General features: G+C 33.5%; 1 protein-coding gene across 4 annotated transcripts in view; it reads left to right on the top strand.

Annotated features, from left to right (window-relative positions):
- Window positions 1-13,512, top strand: part of LOC131843461 (arfGAP with SH3 domain, ANK repeat and PH domain-containing protein) — a 53,430-nt gene extending 39,918 nt beyond the window's left edge. For 2 of the 4 annotated variants that reach the window (XM_059192109.1, XM_059192108.1), the window contains 13 exons: window positions 216-461; window positions 613-874; window positions 1,360-1,584; window positions 3,016-3,238; window positions 4,381-4,561; window positions 5,164-5,445; window positions 6,017-6,136; window positions 6,505-6,778; window positions 7,358-7,528; window positions 8,337-8,479; window positions 8,935-8,985; window positions 10,176-10,364; window positions 11,108-13,512. In XM_059192109.1, the coding sequence (XP_059048092.1) occupies window positions 216-461; window positions 613-874; window positions 1,360-1,584; window positions 3,016-3,238; window positions 4,381-4,561; window positions 5,164-5,445; window positions 6,017-6,136; window positions 6,505-6,778; window positions 7,358-7,528; window positions 8,337-8,479; window positions 8,935-8,985; window positions 10,176-10,364; window positions 11,108-11,305 (2,565 nt within the window). In that variant the 3' untranslated portion in view covers window positions 11,306-13,512. Of the gene's footprint in view, window positions 1-215; window positions 462-612; window positions 875-1,359; window positions 1,585-3,015; window positions 3,239-4,380; window positions 4,562-5,163; window positions 5,446-6,016; window positions 6,137-6,504; window positions 6,779-7,357; window positions 7,529-8,336; window positions 8,480-8,934; window positions 9,014-10,175; window positions 10,365-11,107 lie in introns of those variants that run through there. The other 2 variants (XM_059192110.1, XM_059192111.1) reach the window with 2 other exon arrangements.
- Window positions 13,513-13,892: the final 380 nt, after the last annotated feature.

Genomic DNA, 13,892 nt, shown 5'->3' with positions numbered 1-13,892 from the left:
AAGGGTTTCGCATAATATTCGTAATTTGAACAGTCTATCCCGGACTACCATCTGTCTCGCCGCGTTTCATCAGTCACAGTTGATGAAGTAATAACAGTCATGCCTACGCGCTGTTTTCGGCGTCATTCTGTCTGATTGTCCAGTACACTAGGCTGGCTCCAGTCCACTTTTGCGATCGTCGATATTATGTTGAGTGTATTGTTATTTTGTTTTAGTACCTGATTAAATTCAATGAAATCAAGACGAAGAAGGGGATCGAACTGTTACAACACCTTGTAGAATATTATCACGCGCAGACGAATTACTTCCAAGATGGACTTAAGACAATTGAACATTTCGGTGTATATGTTGCGGATTTGAGTGTACAGTTACAGAAGATCAGACAACAGCAGGACGACGAGAGGAGGAAGTTACTTGAGCTACGGAATATGTTAAGGGCAGCAGCGCCACAGGATAGAGAGGTTAAAAATTTTCTAAGTTCACTGGGGTGTCGATTTTAATCTGATTACTGTTCACAAAATTATAGTAATTTAAATATGTTGTGATACAAGATTATGATTGCCAAGAAATCGCTGTTATACCAACCAACACATTCATGCTATTATTTTACAGGTAGCTTCATCGGTAGGCGGTTACTCCCTTCACCAACTACAAGGTGACAAACAACACGGTGTTTCACGTAGTGGATATTTGCTCAAAAAGTCTGAAGGGAAAGTTCGGAGGGTATGGCAAAAGCGACGATGCAGAGTCACTGCCGAAGGATTTCTAGACATATTCCATGCAGATGAGAATAAACCACCTGCGAGGGTCAATCTTTTGACGTGCCAGATTAAAGTAGCCTCAGAAGATAAAAGGGCGTTTGATCTAGTCTCATGTTAGTACTATTACTGCTAAAGATACCTTATTAAACTTCCTTACACGTGCTAATAATATCTAGTATAATATACACTAAACGTACGAATTATTTCATATCTTAATTGCAGACACTATATGGCACTTCACTAGAAGGTAAGGTACCTTCTAGTGAAGTGCCATATAGTGTCTGCAATTATCTGTTTAGTTCTCTCTTCTTCAATGATGCAACAATCTGTGTTGTTGCGTTTCTTTCTAAAGAACCATCGCAATTTTTAACAAAAGTGCCATAATAGTTTATGCAGGGACTTAAATATACTTATTTGTCAGATAGCATTTTCCATGTGTTTCTTTAGTAAAAAGGTCCAACGTCAATCAAACGTTCCTATTGTAATATGACATAATATATGTGCAATATATTGATTAGTAGCCATCTATAGTCAGCGTCGATAAAAAAGAAAATAATTTTGTTTCAAAAAATAGAAAAAATGTATAATTTATTTTCAGATAATCGTACCTATCACTTTCAAGCGGATGACGAAAACGAACAACGTGCTTGGACGTCCGTTTTGATAAACTGCAAAGATGGTGCTCTTATGAGGGCGTTTCATCAGCAAGCTGGTGAGAGTAACGACTCGGGACATTCACTTCTCGACCTGCAGCGGTCGATCATAAGAGCCGTGAGAGCCATGCCCGGGAACCAAGTTTGTGCTGACTGCGGTTCTACAAATGGTATTTTTTCTTTATAGTTCCCCAATACTTACATTTTCTTTCGGAATAAACTGTAAATTAAATAGTTACAGAATAGTGTAGAAATGGGCGATGTAAGGGACCTTAGCTGTATTATAATAATTTATATTATAAATATAATCTGCGGTATCTGTATAAACGGCTGAACGGATTTTAATAAAATTTTACATGAAGGTAGATTGATATCACGAGGTAAGACAAAGGTCATCTGATGTCTGAAAAGCTGAAGTCGCGGCTAGTATTCTATATTCAGAAAGTCGCTATTGTGGTCTATCACCACTGTAGTTTTGTAGTGACAATACAATACTCTATTTGCTTTTTTTGATTTGACGGCGACAGTTAAAAGCCTAATCTTTTTACGAATCAATTGGATTTGCATATTCTATTGTGAGATGACACGGCCAGATTGATATTTACTGAGCTCACTGAGCAAGTAATCACTATATTTCTTATTGAGTTTTTTTGAGTCAATACAGTAAAGCTATAATAATTTGATTGAAGTAGAACATGCTTTAGATTTTTTATGTGGTGACAGAGTAAGATATAAAATGTGTAATTCCTATACATTTACAGTATGTCGTAAACATGCTCATGGTGATATTAATGAGCTGAATATCTTGTTTCATGGGCATACCTGTGCCCTGTAGTGGAACTTCGATGTTTCTGATATCATCTATGAAACTTGATTGTTTTGTAAATTAATAGTTTCCCTTTTATAATAATAATAATAAAATTTGAATTGAAAAAGAAAGTATGAGAAATGGGAATATATTTATAAGTTCTTACTCATGCAGATTTTATTAAGGCGGAACAAACACTCTATTAAAACCTTGAACAGCAATTCATTATCCGGTCCCATCATAATTACACATACACACATTCCATTAAATATTGCTGTTTACAGTCGGTAGTAGTAGTTAGTAATAATGTTTGGTAATAAATAATTATCAAATATTATTATCATGAGTATACATACATTTGTAATCTTAATTCTTTCAATAATAATCGATACCGGACTCAACAAAATACATGAATTCAATTCTTTTGCAACTAATATGCCATAAAATAATTATAACTATACGACTGATTCATAAAAACATTTGTCTATCTTTGTATGTTATATATCATTAATTTATTGTATACGTCACAAAGAAATTTTAAAATTATTTAGTAATATAATTCCAAAATAAGACAGTTCAATGCTTAATTAAAATTTAGTTATTTCTGAATTTTTATTATTCTTTTCGCTATTTGCTATACAGACATTTTTTCCTATACTGGTCTCTCTTACTATATCAATTCAATATTTTGTCACAATTCGTGTCCGTTTTTTATAGATAACAATATTATATTGTTTTCTTAAATAAATGTACGGTATAAATAAATAGTAATGTTTTAAATATATAATTTCAGATCCCACATGGCTATCAACAAATTTCGGTATAATAGTGTGCATAGAATGTTCGGGAAGCCATCGCGAGTTGGGCGTTCACATATCGCGGATTCAGTCGCTCACCCTCGACCGACTCTCCACATCCCAGCTGTTGATAGCGCGGCATATGGGCAACCAGATGTTCAACGAAGTTATGGAGAACACACTCGATGAACGGGAGAAACTGACGCCAGATAGTACGATGTGAGTATATATATAGTCATCTGTATATGTATATGTACTATCTAAATAATACAACAACCTTGACTTACTTGACCTTGAAAGACTCAAACTAGTTGTAGTGTATTATAGTTTCCCTGTATTTTTGTTTCTTGTCATACAAATTGCATAGTAGCAAAAAACCCTGGGTAAAACAGTTCCACATTATTATTGAACGGAAAAAAATTGGCAATGAATTCCTATATAAGTCCTATATAGGTCGGTGAGGTTCAGGTAAAGTGAATAATTGAAGAAATAGAAACTATTACTAAACCTTAATATCGTTGCATACATTAATAATAAAAAAACTAGTGAGTTAATTTGTCAAGTGACATACCGGGAAATTCCAATTAACGACTTATTGTTTTTCGAATAATGTAATTGCCAAGCTAATGAAAGTAAAAAGCTTTATGTCATCCGCTTTTCATGAACACAATATAGCCTTAGTATAATGAAGTGGCACTTCGTATACTGTTTTATTTATATAGTACTCGTAGTTGTTATAGCTTGTAAATTTTTATAATCTCCCATAAATATAAAATTATCTAAATATGTACTACTATTTCTTTTTATAATGTAACTCATTTATACGCATTGTCAGACAATATATATTTGATATTACGTGATAACAGTATTGTTCAGTGCAGTATTTTGTTTTCTGTATTTATATATTGTTTTTGACTTAAATCATCAAGCCGTTGGAGGTTGCTGTATTGTTTTATTTCTTACTCTTCTTCGAAAGTCTATATAACTATGTAGTAACACACTATACTATTGATTTCGTAAAGATTGGAGGTTGTATTGTGTTTCGTATCCATGTAGTGGTTTGACTGACTTACATCCAAGGGGTTATGATTTTAAATCTGTCAGACACTTTAAAAATTGTATTTGACTCCCTATAAAGGAAACAATGATATCAAACCAAAAAATAACTCCAAAAACGGCGGTCAATTCCTACCATGTTGGATTTGAATATATCCAATAAAATGTCTGCAAATCAAGTTGTTTTATTCATCACAACATCGATAGTTTACAATGACTCTGACTACCCTATCTAAGATAATACTAGCGACGGTGTGTTTTATGTTGAAAATTTTAATGATATATATTTTTTGTGGCTTTTATAGGGAGGAGCGTCTCCGGTTTATTCGTGAGAAGTATGTATACAGAGCGTGGGCGACGCAGACGTGCTGTGACGAGGCCGAACGTCTTTCCGAAGTGGAACACGCAGTCAACAATGGGCATCTACAGAATTTGTTGCAAGCATATGCTGAAGGCGCCGATTTAGCTGCACCACTTCCGTGCTCCGTAAGTCGAAGTATACTATACATACAAAACCGAATTAATACTATACAATAGAATTCTGAAATAAATTAAAACATATTAAAGACAGTCTATACTAATGTTATCATATTAAATGACTATGTTTCTGTCAAGTTACTTTATTAGATATTTAACCTCTGATTTATACTTTATTTAATTATAAAAATGAAAGGACTTATCGCTATCCAAGATTATTAAAATTTTATGATATAATATCATATCATAAAATTTTAATATAAGTGCTTGTGTTATATAGAGATACATTACTAAATCATTTTATGAATATTGGATATATTTGCGGGGTGTGTCGCTAACGAAAAAGCGATAACAAGCTTCTTTATTAACGTTTCGAAGAATGATTTGTCCAGGCAACAACTAGGTACAATTATGTACTATTGCCTCCGAAATTTTAGTCAGCGTTTTTTTCTTTTATTTACTTAATAATGTTTTTTTTTCTTTTATTTACTTATTTACTTAATAACAAAACAATATTTATAAAAGATGAACAACAATTGGTATAATGAATTTCCACTTTGCTGTTCACATATGTATCTTTGTAAGTGTAAACAACTACTGTCGCATTACAGGATTGCGGAGAAACAGCCCTCCACTTGGCAATATCCCGTGAGCTTGGCGACGGCTCTAGTCTCCACATAGTCGATTTTCTAGTCCAAAACGGCGGTTCACAACTGCTCGATAAAACGATGTCGTCAGGCATGACGGCGTTGCATTTGTGTACAGCTACCGATAGAACTGAACCATTGAAACTGTTGCTCAAAGCTGGCGCCGACTGGACAATAAAGGACGGCAGTGGTCGGACCGCGTTGCAGATAGCCAAGCAAATGGGGCACCATGCGTGTCAGGAATTGGTTTGTAAATTTATACTTCTATATGCGTTTGTAGTAAGTAAATGATTCGATATTCGATGGTTACTATTGGCGAAGATTAGTAATTAGCTTTGGACAATTCAATATGACATAACATGTAAAATTACACCATTAATCTTCCTAAAAAAATAAAAAATAATGTATTTTACCGCTGATGACTTGAGGCAACATAATTGGTTAATTGTGATCATAATAATGTTTTATAGCGGAATTTATAAGGACCGAATGTATATTTTAATGTATAGATTCGTGGATATGAAAATGAAAGTAATATCAACATTTTATCAATGACAAATATATTATAGCGACATAATTAGAAACTGCTACGCATTAATGGTATCACGGGCGTAAAGTGATGACGTGATGTACGTGGTGAGATTGTTACTTACCATCAGGTATTGCGCCATATCAGCTTCTTTGTCATTTCAATTACATAAACATGACTGTCCTACTGCTACTACTATTGTCCTTTTAAATCACTTATGTATAATTCATTCCTGTTGAATAATAACCTATACTAAAAATTCGTATTGTGGTACTATTTTTCTTACAGTTGGAAAGTGTCGATAAAAGAGAGAAAAGTATATTCGAGAACATAAATGTAGACTGGAATTTGTCCCATGATGATGGATCAACGGATTTTTCTGACGATGACACTGTTATAGATGAAAGAGTAAGTTTTTTCCATAATATTGTAATTATATATCTAGCCACAAATAATTGAAAGTTGATATGCAGCTGTGGAATTAAAATATAAATGACTTTATTGAGTGGAGGGTCACAACTCGGGCGAAGAGTGTCTGGTAGTAGGAAACATGCCTTCCTATGTGTATTATTTAGTTTATTTCCAAAACATTGTATACTAAAATTATAAATTTGAAACTGTGTTTGAATTTGTTACCATTTTTCGGCTGAAGTGATCTAACAGAATCAAAAAATATGTATGACAAATACGAACATAGGCTATATTTATCTTAAAAAGCCTACGAAGTCACAGGCAATAGTGATGTAAGTTTACAACTGTAATGTGTGTATTTACAGCAAAATGGCAGCGTCACACCTGAAAAGAAATGCCCGCGGTCTAGACCACCGTCGTATGCGGGCGGCGCCGTCATCGGTGCGGCCGTCGAACGACCAGACCGACCGGATCGACCCGAGCGTCCCGAACGACCGGAACGACCGGAACGCGCCGACCGACCAGATCGACCAGATCGCGGCGGCGACTCGCCGGTACTTCGCTCGCGGTCATCCACATGTGACTCGTTACACCACGCTCCGCCTACGCCAACCACATTACCAAGAAAGCCCAATGTTTGTGAGTATCTATAATTTTCTATACTCTCAGTGTCCCGTCGTACAGAAGTACATACAAAAATATGTGGAGCTACCTCATGTCTGAATTTAGCTAGCAGCTAGACAAGCTTTAAACTTCTCTGTATGACTGACGATGAAATGACTATATATGAAGAAGTACTAAAGTGACTGATATCGTCCAAAGAATTGACAGGTTGACGGGAAAGAAATATTTTTACCGTTCCAGCACAACACACAAGCAGCACCTTGTTATGGGGATAAAAAATTTAATGGTTTCTTAAAATCTAAAGTACATTTTACAATTATTAAGTTCGCCAAGTCACTGAATATATTTTATTCTTTATTGTACATACACGTACGAAAAATACAGTAATATAATACATGTAATGTACAAAGGCGAGCTTATATCTAAGAAAATATTTCTTCCAGCAAACCTATCAAAAGTTATAGGATAATGTGTTCACTAGATCAGGCCCACATACATTTTTGTTATGTTTTGTCACATAATTCCTATAAGGAATTCTCGATATAACAAATTGCATAAATATACATTAAAATGTTATGTTATTAAAATTTATAGATAACATCGGTAGTCTGAAGAAACGGGCAGCGCCGTTACCTCCAGCAGTGGCCCTAGCGCATCCCAGCGTACATCCGAATGTGCATCCAACGTCGCATCAGACCACACATCCGTCTTCACATCCGCGCTCTACGCCTTCACCCTCCGCCGATAGTGCGAGGTCGCTGCACGGTAATATTTAGATCTACTTAACTAATTTTTCGTTTTCACAAAATAGCTATTTATTCTATTTTATTGTAAAAACTACATGTGAGTATTACCGCGGCCTTATAATGTTATATTGTTATTATCGACTGCCTCCGTGATCTAAAGTACACCACTTTACTTTGGTCGCGGGTTCGATTCCTTGCACCGTACAAATATTTTTATTCATGAGTACGATTGTTTGTATTATATTGTTACATGAGTCTGGGTGTTTTCTATGTGTATAATATATTTACAAACATTATTTATATCCGTGTCTAGTACTCATACTACTACACTACACTATACTAGCTCTGTTTGGCTTGAGATTAGGTGGCGTTATATGAATTGACCAGGGTTATTATTATTTGTTTTATGATGTCCTCGGTATGTGTATAGGCGAATGTAACCATGTAGTATTTTATAGTAATCTTTTATATATAAAATTCATATGTCATAATGTTAGTTACATACTCTTCCGAAACGGCTTTACCTGTTTTTTATGAAATTTTATATGCTTATTCAATAGGTCTGATTATCCGCTACTATTTATTTAAGTGATAAGCATTATCCACTATTTATTTAAGTGATAAGCATTATCCACCCCTAATATTTATTATTTGACATTTTCTTTATTTTTTTATAATATGACATTAAAAAATACATACAACCCTAAATTTTACTCTTCTATCACTAACCCCTATTTTTTAATAGCGCTTTTAATTTATATGGCAAAACAAAGTTTGCGGGGTCAGCTAGTAATATATATGTGTAGTATATCGTGGTTTTATGGCAGTGTCGGGCGGCATAGTAAAGCACCGTCCACAGCAACCGCCGCCAACGCCGCCTCCGACGGGCGCCGTAGTAACCCCGGGGCCGGCCGCTGCTTTACATAACGGAGCATTACACAGGGACGAGCCCACGCCGCCGCCCAGAAAGGTATATCAATCAATTATCTTCACAGAAAACTAATCCTTATTACATACTAGCTGATGTTTTCAGTTGTTCAGACTCGTTATAGTGAAGTTCATAATGGAGGAATAGTTACTTTTCCTCTATAAGCGTTATTTTCGTATGAATGTTCTTCGTCATATTATTTGGGATCTTGAAATTCGACATGTATCGTAGGTCATTGATTTCGTGTTGAAGAGAAATCTTATACGAAAAGCTGAATGTTCTGACTTGTTCTAAATGAGTTAATGGATAAGGACGATATAGCTTTTTATTTCTGTAGAACTAATAGCCTTCATTTGATTGGAAAATTGTAGATTTGCACAACATTTGTGCAAATTCATTACAATATTTAAATAATTTAATTCCATGTTTTCATTCTTAAACAATTTAGCAACTAATATAAAAAACAAAGTACATAGTCATATTTGTTTTTGCTTCAGAAGAAAAATAGATTGCACCTGGAAAAAGCTGTGAAAACGAAACTGAGAAGGGTAACGACCTATGAGAGAGACAATTAGTGTACCTACTTACTCGCTTACCCTTGTTTGATTTATGCCCTACGATTAATATTTGTTTTACCCCTTGGGACTTTATGAATGTATTGTCAAGAGATGATATGAAAATTAAAGAATGGATGTAGACATAGAACATGGCATTTTAGAACGTTTAATTTTTGGGCAGTTTTATTTATAAATAGGTAACAAACGAAGAGATTTTTTAATAGTAAATCTTATTGTCTATAACACACTACACTAATATTCCTAATTGTAACAATTTGTTACAATTACATTCAGTGTTGCACAATTGCATTATTCTCACTCAGTGCTGCATTCACTTGCACATTTGCAATTAATTTTTATTACTACAGTACAAGTATAGTAATAATATTGTTATGTTAAGTGTTGATTGTTGTTTCTGAATTGCCATGTTACATACGTCTAATCGAATGATATGATACGCAATTGCGTAATGGGCCTGTTCGAAAATGACGTATCTGGAAATTATAAAAATACCGTTTAAATAAAAAGAATAAATATTAGGTATCAATGTGATCCAAATTTCTAATAAAAATGAAATTATTGGCAAATTAGGTGTACCTCTTGACAATTGGTTTCCATGCCGTAAATTATGCATTAATTACCTATTGTGCACAGTTTATGGAGCCACTTTGATCTGCATGTACTTAACAGCTTTTTGCTTACTTGTATTTTTTATTATCTAAAATTCCTATCGACATTATCCTTCCTTCGTGTAGAACAGTAGATTTCATATAAAAGTAGAAAATGGTAGAACTTTAAAAACCAGTACCTAACAACAAAAACATTATATTATAATCATCAATCAGCCATTATTTTTTTTTTTAAATAACTCGAGTTTTTGTGATACATTAACGTAACAGTTTGCATGAGTTTTAAACAAGATATTATATATGTAAATAACAATGAGCTGATACAAAATGATTTAAAATACTTTAATTAACTAGACTTTTAATATACTATTAATTTTAATGAAATCTTGCTTTTCTATATTACAACATCTTTATATATGTTAGGCATTTTTGTTTAATTTCTTCAAAATATAGAACACGCTGCGAGCTTTAATACGGCAACGTACAGCGTAGCTACTTGGTAGATTATAAATCAGTATTAGCATTATAATAATTATAATTTATATTTTACAGGAGTGTTCTAGTCAAGATTCGTCGCTGGAGTTGTGCGACATGTCGGACTCTTGTTTGGACGACAGCCGACTGCAGTTGTCGGATGGATCGCGGTCGCGCGAGAGATCGCGCCGTAGCGATAGTCGGTCTCTTGACGTGTCCGATACATCCAGTGTTCACTCTCGGTCGCCATCAGCTTCTATTACAATGGTGAACTATAAATTATAAATAATTGTCTTATGATTAGACTACACATTTACATTTAAAAATCTGATTAACGAGAAAGTAGATGTTCCAATTTTATACTTGTTGCCTTTTTCATTTCTCGGATCTTAGAGCAAAACTATTTTATAGAACTATATTTTTATGTGTGAACGGAGTGGCAAATAATCTAACGGGCCACGTAGTCAACTTTTTTAAAGTCTATTTCGGTGACATGTCACTCTGAACTAAAAGTATAATGAATTTTGACACTAATAATACAATAGTTTTAATATTTGTGATTAATTTAAAAATATTAATATTCTAAACATTATTTAATAAAATAGGCAATCTTTTGTTTGAGATAACATTGAATCATGATCAGACCAGAGATCAGATCAGAGAGTACATAGGTCTGATTTTTTATTCCTTTGAATTTTTTTTTCTGTATGAATCTGTTTGAGTGGATGGTTTGTTTAATGAAAAAAGATGCATTAATTTTTTAATTCTAATAATTACACAACATCACTCTTACAATCTGATGTTAGCATGTATTATTAGCATATCGGTCCATTGCGACAGCGCACCCGTGATGTAGGCGTGGCAAAGGACAACCGGGGTTTAAGTGAGTTAAAATCTCACAGTATTAGCCCGCACTCCCTCATAAAGGGAGACGATTCTACATGCATTTAGTTTTTTCTAATCTTAAAATATTGAAACAGTTACAGTTATTTCAAAATATTCTTTTACAGATGGGCGGTCTAAGACGATGTCGAGCACTTTATGATTGCTCAGCCGACAACGAGGACGAGCTATCATTCCGCGAAGGCGAAGTCATTGTAGTCATCAACGACCGCACAGAGGACGACAACTGGATGGAGGGCCAGGTTGAAGGTACCGGTCGTCGTGGGATGTTCCCAGTATCGTTTGTACATATGCTACCAGACTAGGACGAAGTAATAACGTTATTATAACCACGACAGCAAGGAAGCTAGGTCAGTAACCAGTGTTCAAAAACCATTAGGTATTCTCTATAACAATCATTCGTTATGTATAGTGGTCGCACCTCTGCTAGTAGCGGTACCAGCTGACTATTGTTGATTGTAGAGATTGTATCAAGTTTATCAATGAGGAGTTTTAATGTTAGAAGTAAGTCGACCTGACTGTAATTAATAACTCTTGTCACATTTTCTATTTCATTATTTTCTACTATGTTTAACAATCACTCAAAAAATACTTTTGAAATATTTTAATAATGATATTTAATATATATTTCAATAATATCTGTAAAATTTCATAGTTGCATAAATGATTGAATATTCAGTATTTTATATTGTATGCGTTTTTCACGCTATCCTTTAACGTTAATTTGGCCTAAATTTATCTGCTTTTGTTCAGGAGGCTATGAGCTTATTTATTCTAGTATTTTGTACACATCATTTACTGTTAAAAATGATTCTGTTTACACGCACTTCGATCATACAGCTGTTTTTCGATTAGTCATTAATCATAAGACTATTTAGGGTTATCGTTGTGAGCTCACGTGCATGATTGAACTAAGTGTATCATATCGAGGAGATAATATGCAATGTGATGTGATAAGACAACACCACAAATAACTCATGTTTATCTGTTTTTATACAGAATATTTAATACTCATACATTTTAAAGGATCCTCTTTTGTATTTAATTATATTGAGATATTTAAAAAATCTAAATTAATATAAATTGCCTTTTAATAAAAGCATAGATCAATATTAGTATACAAGTAATGACTCTGCTTATTGCAATATTGATTTTTTTGTGATAAATAACTCGTTCATACGGAGAGTTTTAATTGTGTATGAGAGATTTAAAGAGATTTTGGCTGAAAATATACGATTGTATAGTAATGTAATGAGTTTATAAATATTAGCTAATGTGTTCAAAATCGCTTATCCTTTTCTGAAATTTCACAAGATACGTAACGGTATTACTGCAGTATTTGCATGTTTTTTAAAGGATTAATCGTAAATAAAATTATTTCTTATCAATCAGTCACGATTGGTGATTGGAAACAGTGTAGAGTACATGTTGGCAGTAGCAAATTTATTTCTGTTGGTTATTTAAACTAACAGAAATTACTATATTATAAATATTATAGTAGTTTTAATAACCAACAGAACTATTTTCAATTTAATTAAAAGATCGGTTACATTCTTGAACTATGTCAAAAATATGATTAAATTGAATATAGTAGGTGCGTCTGTCTACTGATAAGAGTTGTATATTATTCTATTGCTGGATTTCAGATTGACGTAATGTTCTTTATACTATATATGAAAGATTATACAAAAACTCTATAACAATAAATAAGTCGAGTAATTAAGTTAACTAATAACTATCTCCGTGTAAACGAGGTTTTATAATGAGCAATTTTAGCAGTAGTAATACTGAAAAATAACACCAATATATACAACATACGCCAGTAGCGAGTCCGTCCTGAAGCGGATATTTACTTGAATTGTGAACTATTTAAATTTGCCTCTATATTTTTCTTTTATAAAATGTATCTTTTGTGCGAACGTGAATGTGTTCTTTATATTAATCGTTTAAAAATATGGTCATAGAAATATAATTATAAATCCTTAGATATTATGTATCTATTTGCTATTTAATAAATGTTATTAAGGTATATGTATTATGTTACTGTTGCAGATAGTATTCAAATTAAGTCAAAACAGAAATAACACTGGCTAATTTTTTTACAGGACAACGAAATGTATTATCTATATTATTATTAATAATACAACATTATTATTTATTATAAAACTACTGAGATGTGTCCGTAAATATTAAAAAAATGTATTAAATTAATATAAATAATCTAGTTGTAATTTTCTGTATAGAAGGATTGTTGTATAGAGCCATTGTTATATTGTAATTGTAGAGTCATATTAATATATATCAGACATACTATAAGCATGACTGTAAAATCTCTACAAATAATGCGACATATAATTGCAATGTAACCTAGGTACGTCTATGTGATATTTTTACATCGATATACCGAGGTAGACTTTTACAGTCTTCTCCGCGGACACCTCTGTTATGCCAATTTCAACTGTAAATGAGTTCGTTTTTAAGCTGTATTTCGATTGAAGGGTAAGACAGTGAAATTACAGGGTATGGAGGCATGACACCTTATTCCTCCAGAATGGTAACGCATGAGTGGTACCACGAGCGTCACATGATGTGATCTCCGTGGTCCTGTTCATAATATATAGGCGAGAGTTGCCATTTAAGATTAGGTGGACGTCAGCTTGTTTACCGTTCTAATTACTTAAAAAAATGTGGCCAATCGTTCACAGTCTTATAAACTGTATTGTGACAACATGAGATTAATCACTGTAAAGATATCACAATGTACGTACCTAACTGGCATAGTATTTGTACAGCTCAGGTTATAGCGATTTGCCAAATATATATGTGATCAGTAGTGGAAGGAAAAATATCAGCGACAAACTCTATCGGACCAGTGACTGTTTGTTGTCTAGT

Source organism: Achroia grisella, unplaced genomic scaffold (assembly GCF_030625045.1).
Source record: "Achroia grisella isolate CSIRO2021 unplaced genomic scaffold, CSIRO_AGI_Agris_v1 utg308, whole genome shotgun sequence".
Taxonomy (NCBI): domain Eukaryota; kingdom Metazoa; phylum Arthropoda; class Insecta; order Lepidoptera; family Pyralidae; genus Achroia; species Achroia grisella.
Note: the sequence above shows the minus strand (reverse complement) of the source record. Positions and strands in the feature narration are given on the sequence as shown.